Source organism: Brassica napus, chromosome C7 (genome assembly GCF_020379485.1).
Source record: "Brassica napus cultivar Da-Ae chromosome C7, Da-Ae, whole genome shotgun sequence".
Classification (NCBI taxonomy): Eukaryota; Viridiplantae; Streptophyta; class Magnoliopsida; order Brassicales; family Brassicaceae; genus Brassica; species Brassica napus.
In genome coordinates this window covers 19,109,722-19,120,854 of record NC_063450.1, presented here as the reverse complement: position 1 = coordinate 19,120,854, position 11,133 = coordinate 19,109,722, and the positions used below count along the sequence as shown (strand labels likewise).

The 11,133-nt window shown below is 35.0% G+C and overlaps 3 protein-coding genes and 1 pseudogene across 4 annotated transcripts; 2 read left to right on the top strand and 2 right to left on the bottom strand.

The window, feature by feature from the left end:
- Positions 1 to 2,265: 2,265 nt before the first annotated feature.
- Positions 2,266 to 4,438, bottom strand: BNAC07G08420D. 2 transcript variants are annotated; one of them, XM_013862299.3, is made up of 5 exons: positions 4,261 to 4,438; positions 3,155 to 3,307; positions 2,859 to 3,078; positions 2,711 to 2,773; positions 2,266 to 2,622 (listed from the first exon to the last, which is right to left on the bottom strand). In XM_013862299.3, the coding sequence occupies exons 2-5, from the start codon at positions 3,265 to 3,267 to the stop codon at positions 2,485 to 2,487; spliced, it is 534 nt and encodes a 177-aa protein (XP_013717753.1). In that variant the 5' UTR covers positions 3,268 to 3,307; positions 4,261 to 4,438; the 3' UTR covers positions 2,266 to 2,484. The 2 variants fall into 2 exon arrangements, with proteins under 2 accessions (XP_013717753.1, XP_013717754.1); XM_013862300.3 differs by lacking the exon at positions 4,261 to 4,438 and adding an exon at positions 3,516 to 4,232.
- Positions 4,439 to 4,675: 237 nt separating this feature from the next.
- Positions 4,676 to 6,582, top strand: LOC106421457. The gene is made up of 5 exons (XM_013862298.3): positions 4,676 to 5,210; positions 5,474 to 5,639; positions 5,867 to 5,965; positions 6,068 to 6,166; positions 6,255 to 6,582. The coding sequence occupies exons 1-5, from the start codon at positions 5,092 to 5,094 to the stop codon at positions 6,423 to 6,425; spliced, it is 654 nt and encodes a 217-aa protein (XP_013717752.2). The 5' UTR covers positions 4,676 to 5,091; the 3' UTR covers positions 6,426 to 6,582.
- A 226-nt stretch (positions 6,583 to 6,808) lies between these two features.
- Positions 6,809 to 8,046, bottom strand: LOC106421433 (annotated as a pseudogene).
- A 1,663-nt stretch (positions 8,047 to 9,709) lies between these two features.
- On the top strand, positions 9,710 to 11,133 carry LOC106421461 (CASP-like protein 5B3). Its single transcript, XM_013862302.3, has 3 exons — positions 9,710 to 10,289; positions 10,488 to 10,620; positions 10,710 to 11,133. Exons 1-3 carry the CDS (start codon positions 10,156 to 10,158, stop codon positions 10,905 to 10,907), a joined length of 465 nt encoding a protein of 154 aa, XP_013717756.1. The 5' UTR covers positions 9,710 to 10,155; the 3' UTR covers positions 10,908 to 11,133.

Sequence of the window (11,133 nt, the reverse complement as noted above, 5' to 3'; positions counted from 1 at the left end):
TGAAGAAGTTGTTGCGGAAGAAGTCATTGAGATTCATGATGATGATGATGAGGAAGCGCCTGTTATTATTGCGTTAAGGAGTTCAACCCGTGAAAGCAAGAAACCGAGCTATCTTGAGGATTATATATTGCTAGCAGAGTTAGATAGCGAGGAGTTATTGATGTTGTTAAACGATGAGCAATGGAGTTATAGGGAAGCAAGGGAATAAAAAGTTTGGAGAGATGCTTGTGACGATGAGATCACCTCAATTGAGAAGAATAAAACATGGGACCTTGTGGATCTTCCTAATGGAACTAAAGCTATAGGTTTGAAGTGGGTGTTTAAGATAAAGAGAAATTCAGACGGAAGCATTAACAAGTTCAAGGCTAGACTTGTGGCAAAGGGATATATACAGAAGCATGGTATCGACTATGAAGAAGTGTTCGCCCCAGTGAAACCATCCATTTTATATTAGCCTTAGTAGCGTCTAACGATTGGGAAGTACATCACTTGGATGTGAAAACAACTTTCCTCCATGGTGATCTTAAGGAAATAGTGTATGTTTCTCAACCTGAAGGGTACACGATCAAAGGAAAAGAAGATAAGGTGTACATGTTAAACAAGACACTCTACGGTCTAAAACAAGCACCAAGGGCATGGAATGAGAAACTAAACAAAGTTCTTGAACAACTCAACTTTGTGAAGTGTACTAAGGAGCTTGCATTGTATCGAAGTCGAGACAAGGATCAACATCTACTTGTAGCCGTGTATGTGGATGATCTTTTGGTCACAGGTTCAAGCATGGAAGCAATACAAGAGTTTAAGAGGAGAATGTCAAGTAAATTTGAGATGAGCGATTTGGGAAAGTTAACGTACTATCTCGGCATTGAGGTGTGCCAGCACGAGTTTGGAATCACTCTAAACCAAAAAAGATATGCAAAGAAAATTTTGAGTGAAACCAAGATGGAAGATTGAAATGCAGCTCAAGCACCAATGGATCCGGGTCTGCGTTTTTCGAAGGGAAGCGATCAGAAAAACATAGGCGAGAAGGACTATAAGAGAAATGTCGGTTGTCTCAGGTACCTACTTCACACGCGGCCGGATCCCTCATACTGTTGGTGAGTTGAGTCGATACATGCAGGAACCTAAGAAATCCCATGGAGCAACGCTAAAACAAATACTTTGGTATTTGCAAAGAACTTTGACGTATGGTCTTGTCTTCTGCAGAGGAACCAAAGCCGACCTAAAGAGATATAGTGACGGCTCTCATGCCGTGGATGAAGACGATGTGCGTAGCACTGCAAGACATGTTTTCTATCTTGAAATCAGTCTGATAACATGATGTTTTCAAAAGCAGAAAAATGTTGCATTGTCATCTTGTGAAGCTGAATTCATGGCAGCAATCGAAGCAGCTAAACATGCGATTTGGCTTCAAGACTTGTATGAGGAGATCACTAGGCAATTACGTGAAAGAGTGGTAGTACTTGTGGACAACAAATCGGTCTAGCTCTTACTAAAACCATGTGTTTCATGGGCGCAACAAACACATACATAGACAATATCATTTCATTCGTGAGTGCGTCGAGAATGATTTGATAGAAGTCCATCATGTGTCAGGAGATGAACAAAGAGCCGACGTTTTGAAGAAATCACTTAGAAGGATCAAGTACAAAGAGATGAAAGAGTTAATAGGAGTTTAAGATGTCACTTAAGTTAACTTCAAGTTTAAAAGGAAGAATGTTGGAGATAAACTTGAAAGTAACTTGATTGGCAAGTTACCTAAATCCTAGTTTAAATTGGAATTATCTAAATATTATATAGTCCTAATGAATTTAAGAGTTATGTGTTTTTATATATAAGAAATGCAAGAGTATTGCATTCGGTTGAATTTTATTAGTTTGTGAGTCTGAGATTTTGAGCTATTTTAAGTTTTTTATTGTGAGTTATATCTTGTTTTCTTAATATTTGATAACTATATAGAGGTCTATCTCCCCTAGAGCTTGTGTTCCTAGTGTCTTTAGTCTAAGATGGAGGATTTTGATGATGTGAAATTGTTTGAGGATTGTGAGATTTGTTCTATCCGACGGAACTAAAATTATCTATCTAAGTGGATCTACCTGGATAAAAAGATTTTTACAGTACTACCATTTTCATTGGTCAGCGACTTTGATACGCTTACTTGGAAGCACGTCATTAGTGGTACTGTGCTTAACCTGAACGTGGCATTTCCTATTTCCTGTAGCCAAGAAAATATGTCTTTGGTGGATATAACCATATCAAGCCTACGTTTCATAGCTGAACAATCCAATATAGGAACCAGGAAACATAACAAAAGACAAAGCATTCGATCGAAAACTGATATCAAAGAGTGATTAACCAAAAAAGAAGGCAAAATACATATTCAACAAGGCGCTCGGGGGGCGAAAAGGAGAGCCAATGACGAAACCAAAGAGAGAGGCAATAACAACTACCGAAACAAAGCAAATGAGTTTGTGAATTCACATTTTAGTTTCCTTTGGATTTGGAAGTGGAGGGCTTGTCATCTTCTTTCTCCTTCTCCTTGCTCTTCTCTCCCTCCTCGAGGTTGTCGATACTATGTTTTAATCCAATGTAATAGAGCAACGCACCCATTAACGTCAAGTTCTGCAAATCAATCACAATATTTGTTAATTAATTGATCACATAAGACCAATATGTGTGGATTTACGTGGCATCAAATCTAATTACTAACCTGAGTGAAGTCGTTCAAGTTTGTAGGGAAAGGGATAACAGTTGAGAGCATTTGTGTTGCGAGCTGAATCAATGAAACATGTTTATAGATCAGAATCTTGTAAACAAAATAAATAAAATTCAAAATGGAAATATATATATGGTTTTACCAAGAAGTAAGCAGGCGTAGATTGTCCAAAGATGAACCACAAAGCTGCAGTTCCCTTTGCGGTTATGAGTGAAAACTCTAAAAGTCTAACATCGAATGCGACCACTTGCATTCCCGTGTAAAACGTCAGAACCTTAGAGCCATATTTGGTCATCACATTTACTGCTGGTCCCACCGTCTTCTCTAGCGGCCCGCCACCGCCACCAAAATGATCAGCATAGCTGAGACCATGTACGTGACATAAAGGTCAACCCTTCTTGATTCAAATATTGGGAGGGATTACTTTAATTTTCTTACTCTTGGATGGCAGAGATGACAAAGACAAGGGCAAATGCCATTCTACCGAAGAACGCAATTGCTGGCATTGACCTTGTTAAGGTTGTACACATTATGTTCTTGACGTTTGACATCCTCGGATCGTGTTCTTGATGTCAATTTTAGCTATGAAATCTGATTAAGTAGCGGTCAAAACAGGAAAACACTTCAAAACCATCATAGAGAGGATATATATAAGAATCTTTATGAGAATCATTTGTTAAGCCAAGAACTCTAGAAACAAACTGTTTTATTTTTTCTAAACGTAACTGTTCTCTCATTTATTATTTTCACTAGAAGAAACAAGAATTGAAGGTGTTGATTAGGGTGAAGAGATACTTACTTGCTCAAAAAAGTCTAGGTTTTGATGAATCTTTAGCGAAGAAAAAGTAACTAAATAAAAAGTTTATAAGTTGAGAAGAATAATAGAAATGAATGGAAAATGGAGGCATTCATTGACGAGGAAGTTGGTTTAGCTACTAAGTCGTAATAAACAAACACCACTATTGACGCAGACTGGCTCGCCTTTAACAAATTAAAGGCCTAATATGTTCATTATAAAATGATCTACATGTGTTTTATATCTTCGAGAAAGTGAGAATCATGATTTGGGTGTTTTTGAAGTCAATGTTCACACAAAAGAACACTACTAATTAAAAATAATTATATGATAGAGATGTGCGTTGTTGCATAACACAGTTTTTTAGGATAATAGCACCCCTAAATATAATACTGACATTATTGGTAAGATTGGAACCATTGGCATTCACATGACAACTAATTTGCTCGCATATAAGTCAATAATCTCATCTTCAACGAAAGAGTTTTATGGTAGAAAGAGTATATATATATATATATAAGCATGCTAGTATGTATATTATTAATTATAGAATAAGATTAGTAGGTGTCTTGTCTGTCATGACTCATAATTCTTGTGATAAATTAAGAAGACCATGCACAGTTGTGATATTAATGTAATCATGTGTGTTTAAGTGAGATCTATCTTCTTACCAAAGTAGATTAAACAAGATTGTAATAAAAATAACAAACAAAGAATAACAAACAAAAATCAAACAAGTAAATATCACCTTCTTAGATAGATGATTATGTGGATTTTACTGGCAGTGTTCTTCTCTCCTGAACTTAATTTCTTCTTTGACTACCTCTTCGCAGTCTCTCTGTTTTTGTTTTCACCAAATCCTTGTATGAGTTGTTTCCATCTATGGACTCTTTTTGCACGTAAAGAATTACGAATGGTTTGGTCCTGGTGTGAATTGTTATAACAAGTGTCTATCTAGTGTTTAAGTCTCTTGCATGTTATGTACCCAAGTGTCGAATACCTAAAATAAGTGTCAAGAACTCTTACAGCCGTCGTTTGTATGTGTTCGAATTTGGAATTACTATGTTGGATTTAAATAGTTTATTTTTTTAGTGTCTCGCTTTTTTTCGTGATAACACACCAAGTATATAGAGGTGTAAAGAATGAGGTATTGATTAATGGTGCACCGTATGAACATAATTACAGCTGTCAATACATTTTACTATGCACATCACCGGTCCTTAATTATCTTCTTCGGCTACGATTCCTTACAATTTCAAAACTAAAGGCCTACAAGAAACATTCACCTTTTCTTGTTATCGTGTTAATGGTTTAATTATTCTTAAGTTTTTTTAAAGCGCCTAGAACGTGCATTTTTTAATATTTTTCTCAAGAAGAAGATCGACTTTCACTCTCTCTTGTGAATCATCATTTTATCACCAATTTTTATTTTGGCTTCGTCTTCAAATTCCTCCTCCATATGCTAGTTAAAGAATAAGACTTCCTTTCAACACAATCGTCGAACGCTCCCAACTTCTTTTCCTCATTTTCATAATCTTCGTCTAGCTTATTTTTGTAGGGTACACCGTAAGCATCGGAGATGGATTTTGTGCAGAGAAAAGTGAACAACTTAGGAGGAAAAGTTGCTACTTTCCCTTATGTTGAAACTATTGGAAGAGCTCTCTTTGCCTCATCCTTCTTCTTCTCTGCTTGGCATGAGTAAGACTCATCTAACATCTCCTCTGTTTTCATTATCTTTACTTATTGTTCACAGGATTTCAAGAATTCATAGAATCATTGTAAGATGCTTTGAAATTTTAATTTTCTTTATGATAGATGGTGTGGACTAGGTCACAAGTGTCCTTTATATATTATTTAGATCGTAACTCATTTCCTATGTGAGATTTCTAGTAATATCAGAGTTCCTCTCAGTTATTGACTAAACTTAATCAGTGGGACTTTTTGTTCTTTGTTATATTTAGTTACATGGAGCTCAGATCCAATTGGGAAGGAACAGAGGATTACTGGACACCGAAGTTAGGCTATTCAGGAGATCAAATTAAGCATCTTATGGCAGTTAGTATCATAGTGAAGACTCTTGGTGGAATGATCTTCATCTATGGCAGCTTCTTTGGAGCTTTCCTCTTGGTACAGTTTGCTCTTATAATAAAAGCTTGAAACCCTCGAACCAACTCTAACTAGAACAAGGCCACTACTTAAATGTATAAAACAGTTTTGATCAAAAAAAAAGAAAAAAAAATAGTTAAGACTCGTAATACTATGTAGTTCCTTTTATTTTGGGCGGTATCGCTTATATAGTTATAGATCTCTTGGTTTTATGCCCAAATTGATCTGTTTCCTTGTGGTTTATATAGCTTTTACAACAAGGCATTGCAACAATGATACATCATGATTTCTACAACCATCGCATCGACGTTGAAGAATTGGGACTGTTTTACCTCAAGTTCAAAAGGGTATATAACAACATTTTTATGTTCCTTTTTTCAGCCATTAATTTTTCTTTCAAGTCTCATTTTTTTCCTTATTTTGTCTCCTGGTTTGTTTTTTTTGTTTAGGTCCTAAACGAAACTATGTCGTATGATGCGGCACACAATTTATACAAGTCAAACTTTGACGAGCAGCAAATTGAGCAAGCCGTATCGAAATTCCGTGAGGTGCGTTTCTTGAGACCCATGTGTACTGATTTTAGACTACGGAATACGGATCTTTTTGAGGACTGAGTATAATGTACGTTTTGTGTAGCTTGCGGATCACGCCGTTACAAACCCTGCCTTGTTCGGAGGTAACGAGTTTTTTCGTCGCCTCTTAAGCTTCATCAAGGCGTTGGCCATAGTAGGAGCATTGCTCTTTTTCGTGACAATGAAGCACAAACTCAGCAAAGCCAAAAAGGAATCCAAAGTGAAAACTGACTAGAATTATGCCAATTTCTATATGTGATTCACTTTGATTTGCAGATTTCATGTGATTCACTTTGTCTTTATGCGTTGATTTAAATATCGAGTCATTTTTTGGTTAAAGAAACAAAAATTACCTCTCTCTTTCAGTATTTATTCCAGTTTGTTTTATTTCAGTCCTGACTAACGATTCTGTAATAATCTATGTAGAAGCAGGTGTGATTATCTTAGTATACATGGTGATCGAAGATATGCACGAGGCTAACCAATTATAATAATTAAATTATACACAATAAGACACAAAAGTCTCTTCTTCTATTTTTCTTTCTTTCAATTTAAGCTATTTGAAACTGGTAAATTATGTATGTAAAGTTGGCAATTGCACGGGAACTAATTATGGAGTAGGAAGACTTGCACTATAATTTATCAAATATCATGAAAACTTGGATAACAATGCATAAACTAGTCTGCCAATTACAAGTCACGTTACTGGTGCTTTCCATGTGCCTACCCCCAAAGAACCTTGTTGGATTTGAACCAAAGTTGGACCATACTGGACAGGAAGTGAGCATTTAAATCCTACATCATGAAGGTCCACTTGTATGTATTTATCCTCTCCCAAAATGTGTAATAAGCAGTTACTAGAGATCTTATATTTAGTGGGATGCACTAAAACTTTATTCTCCCGATCAGCCAAGAAACTCATCCCAGTACGAAGCGTAATGAACTGGTAGCGTTGGGTTCGTTCCACTGTTAGGAGTTTACTCCATGATATGTCTCCGGTACTTTTAATCTTAGTTCCCATCCATACATCTATATCGTATACCTCATCACGAGAAGAAGTTAAGAGACAGAGTTTTTGCTCTTCTCTAGTCACTGATAAAGCAAAAACATAATAAGAACGAGGATCACCCGGAAGAGACACAGGTCCAAACCTCTCTGTTGAAAAATCAAAACATCGTAAGGTATCCCTCGACCTTGGACCGTTTTGCCTAAAAGTAAAAGTAAGCCAGTAAGTATTTCCATTCACAGACGTTCCAGCTCGCCACATACGTGGAATGGACCACTCTCTAGTCTTACCAACAACCCTCCACGAATTAGATGTGAAGTCATAGATTTCGTAATCAACAAGGCATGGCTCCAAGTAACCAGGTCCATGATGATGCACTCTCAAGATTTTGTACTTGTTGTTCGAGGATTTACCGAGAGCGTAGGTGTCATAACTAGAGTAGGAATTTAACGGTTTGATCATCCTACTGGTTTCCCCTGAACATGGATTCCAAACCACCAATCTATTGTCCATGGTGGTGCATAGCAATAGGCCGTCGCAGTGGAAGACCTGGCGTATACCGACTTCTTTCGAAGAAGTGGAAAAGAGGATCATTGAGGCTGAAATGACTTATCAGATTGACAACGTTGTCGTCTTGAATGCCGAGCAGATCAAGCCTAGCTAAATAAACCCTACGATCAATTAATATGACAACAAGAGACTTGTAGTCAAGTTTCCCTTCTTTTTTGATAAGAGCGTTCCATCCTTTTGAGATAGATCGGAACCGTGCCAGAGAAGCCTCTGGAACCCTAGAGAGTATCTCTACAAGCAAATCCTCGGAAAGATATACCGTCCAATTGTCGTAGTTGGTTCAGCGGCTCTTTAAGCTTCATCAAGGCATTGGTCGTCGGATTCTTTTTTGTTTTGGTCGTTGGATTGTTTCTCTCTACAGCGGCTATATGAATCATACTCACAAAGCCAAGAAAGAATCCAAAATTAAAACTGACTGAAACTGGGCCATACTATCTAATATTATAGTGTGATGTTTTCAACATGGTGATCTAATCATTTTATAACTTGATTTATTATTAAGTAAAGTTGGGCATATACTAACTGAGTAAAAGTTGTTCGACATAATAAAAATAGAAATACTCAAAATAAAATATTTTACAGCTTTTTCATCATATTGGTCTGTCAATGTTAATATACAATTTAAATCGCATCATTTTCTTTTTGAAAACTAAATGAGTCATGTTTTAAAAAAATTAAACGAAAAAATCTTAGTGTTTATCTATTGATTTTTATTAAAATCGTGATTTGACCATATTTTCGTAGAAATTCTAAATGTCACAAATAATTACATTAGTTTATGTATTCTATCAAATAATAAGTTAATAACTAGTTTTTGATCCGTATTTCGAAAATGTAGATCTGACAGGTTGTGTATAATACAGTTCATATTTAATGAAAATCGTTAATTAAAATTTAATAAAACTTGGTAAAAACCCAAAACCCGTTATTAAATAATTACATTAGTTTATGTATTCTATCAAATAATAAGTTAATAACTAGTTTTTGATCCGTATTTCGAAAATGTAGATCTGACAGGTTGTGTATAATACAGTTCATATTTAATGAAAATCGTTAATTAAAATTTAATAAAACTTGGTAAAAACCCAAAACCCGTTATTAACCAGTTGAAGATAATCTTTATAAAATTAATTTGAATCTAACAAAATTTAAAATAAACAAACAACGTTAAATAAGTGAATCTAATTTTTCAGAAAATGATGCTTCACGTTGTTGAGTTTGATACAATTTTGATGTGTTGTAATACATTGTTATATTGTAATTTTGAGTAATTATGTTTCAAAAATAATTAAACACATGTGGTTAAAGTTGCTTTTCTCCTGATTTGTGTATAATAAAAGTATCTTTTGTGTATAATGGATTTTCAAAAAGATATAGTTTTAATGAATTTTATGTGTATAATATAATAAAGTATGACCATTAAATTTTTTTGATTTTGTGGGCTATATTTAAGATTGAATTGCATTTATGTATAATGTTTTTCAAATTATATAAATGAGTTTTCCAATCTGAACAATTTAATTAATGAATAATCTTAATTGTTATTACTCAGACTCTTCATTGTTTGGACCGCATTTGTCGTTATAGATCTAAAAAAATAAAAAAAAACTAAAATACTATTAATAAAAATATTCTTTTTTTTTAAAAAAATAGAGGTATTTTAGATAAAATTGAGTTTGTGGTTAAAGCAAAAACATGAATTATTATGTTTTAATAGTATAGATTTATAGCTATTTATATGACAATATTTATTTTAAACTAGATAATTTATAGTAACTACATCAGAAAACGTGTTTCTATAATAGTTTAATCTTATGGATTAGTCGTAAATAACTAACATGATTTTTTTTTTTAAGTCGTAACTAACATGATTTTTTTTTCTAACAATTTTTTTTCCAGAATATCACATTCGGAAATGTAAAGTGCAAATATGAACTTGAATAAAAAGTGAAAATACTTAACCAAACTTTGAAAAATACATAATTTTCTCAAAAGAAAAAAGTGTAACTTGCAACAATGCAAAAGTTTAAAGATGAATGAATTAATTAAAGAAACGCCATAAATTGGTCCATCACTTTCACCATTAGCTAAACTATTTATTAAATTTTCCCACCCTCCATTAAACAAAATAAATGCGCATTTGCTCTTCTTCGCCATACCTCTATGTGCCATTTCTGTTGAAAAAAAAAACAGAAAAAAAAGTCTTCAATTTTCCCAGATTCTACTCCTCTAATCCTTCAATCTCGTACCCTGAAAACCGCAAAAAAAAAAACTCATCTTTTTTTTTTGTTTTCTGCCGGAAAAATCGCCTGAGCTTTCCAGAATCAGAGGAGAAGTAAAGAAAGACTATATTTTGACGAATTGGGTCGTCTTGAATTGGAAGAGAGAAATGATAGTAGATATCCCTGGAACACCAGGGACCTTCACTGGTCTTGTCTTGAGAATCTCACAGTGTGTTTTCGCTGCTGCCTCCATTTCTTACATGGTCTCTTCCGGTGCGTTCTTCAACTACACTGCTTTCTGGTAAAAACTCCAGTCTTAAGTCTCGGAATTGAGTTATTGCTTTAGTGTGTGTGGGTTTGATATTTTAGGGAAGATTTAAGATCCGGTCCTGAGAAAGTTTCTTCCTTTAGATCTTGTAGCTGTGTGCGTTCAGATGTCATCTGATTTGTTCAACCTTTGATTCTTTTGTTCTTACAGTTGGAAGTTTTGGTTTTGCAGCTACCTGATCGCAGCAATGGGTTTGCAAGTCATATGGAGTTCCGGTCTGGCGATACTAGACACCTTTGCTTTATTGAGAAAGAAAACGCTTCTTAGCCCGGTTTTCGTCAGCCTCTTTGTAGTTGGAGATTGGGTAAGCATCTCTCTCTCTCTTTCACTCACTCACTACCAAATACACAAGAAATCATCAAAACCATTTTGTGTGTTTTGGTCCGGTTTCAGGTAACATCGACACTGTCTCTAGCGGGAGCCTCATCCTCTGCAGGGGTGATGGTTTTATACTTTGGGGATTTAGGAAGCTGCAGTTTTGAAGCAGAGTGCTGGAGGTATCAACTCTCTGTCACTTTAGCTTTCCTTTCTTGGATCTCAATCTCCGTTTCTTCACTTACCACACTTTGGTTACTTGCTTCTTCTGTGTAGTTAGTTATACCCCACATATATACTTATTACACAATACACTCATTTTAGATTTTTGATTCTTTATATTGTTAATAGAAACGATTACGCCTTTGTTACTTAACTCTTCAATTTATACTTGATTTACTGATGTCATTAAGTCACAGCTTATCTTCTCGTTTGTTTGAGATTGATTGTAAGTTTTGATGTTATGAACGTACAATGTTTATGTAAATTAGCAGATTTTTTA

Coding starts and splice junctions, on each gene's coding strand:
- BNAC07G08420D (XM_013862299.3), bottom strand. CDS start 3,267: ATGTCAAACGTCAAGAACATAATGTGTACAACCTTAACAAGGTCAATG. Junction 2,774..2,858: donor CTACGCCTGCTTACTTCTTG/GTAAAACCATAT, acceptor TCATTGATTCAG/CTCGCAACACAAATGCTCTC. Junction 2,623..2,710: donor ACTTGAACGACTTCACTCAG/GTTAGTAATTAG, acceptor ATTGATTTGCAG/AACTTGACGTTAATGGGTGC.
- LOC106421457 (XM_013862298.3), top strand. CDS start 5,092: ATGGATTTTGTGCAGAGAAAAGTGAACAACTTAGGAGGAAAAGTTGCT. Junction 5,640..5,866: donor TCTTTGGAGCTTTCCTCTTG/GTACAGTTTGCT, acceptor TGGTTTATATAG/CTTTTACAACAAGGCATTGC. Junction 6,167..6,254: donor CCGTATCGAAATTCCGTGAG/GTGCGTTTCTTG, acceptor CGTTTTGTGTAG/CTTGCGGATCACGCCGTTAC.
- LOC106421461 (XM_013862302.3), top strand. CDS start 10,156: ATGATAGTAGATATCCCTGGAACACCAGGGACCTTCACTGGTCTTGTC. Junction 10,290..10,487: donor TTCAACTACACTGCTTTCTG/GTAAAAACTCCA, acceptor TTGGTTTTGCAG/CTACCTGATCGCAGCAATGG. Junction 10,621..10,709: donor TCTTTGTAGTTGGAGATTGG/GTAAGCATCTCT, acceptor GTCCGGTTTCAG/GTAACATCGACACTGTCTCT.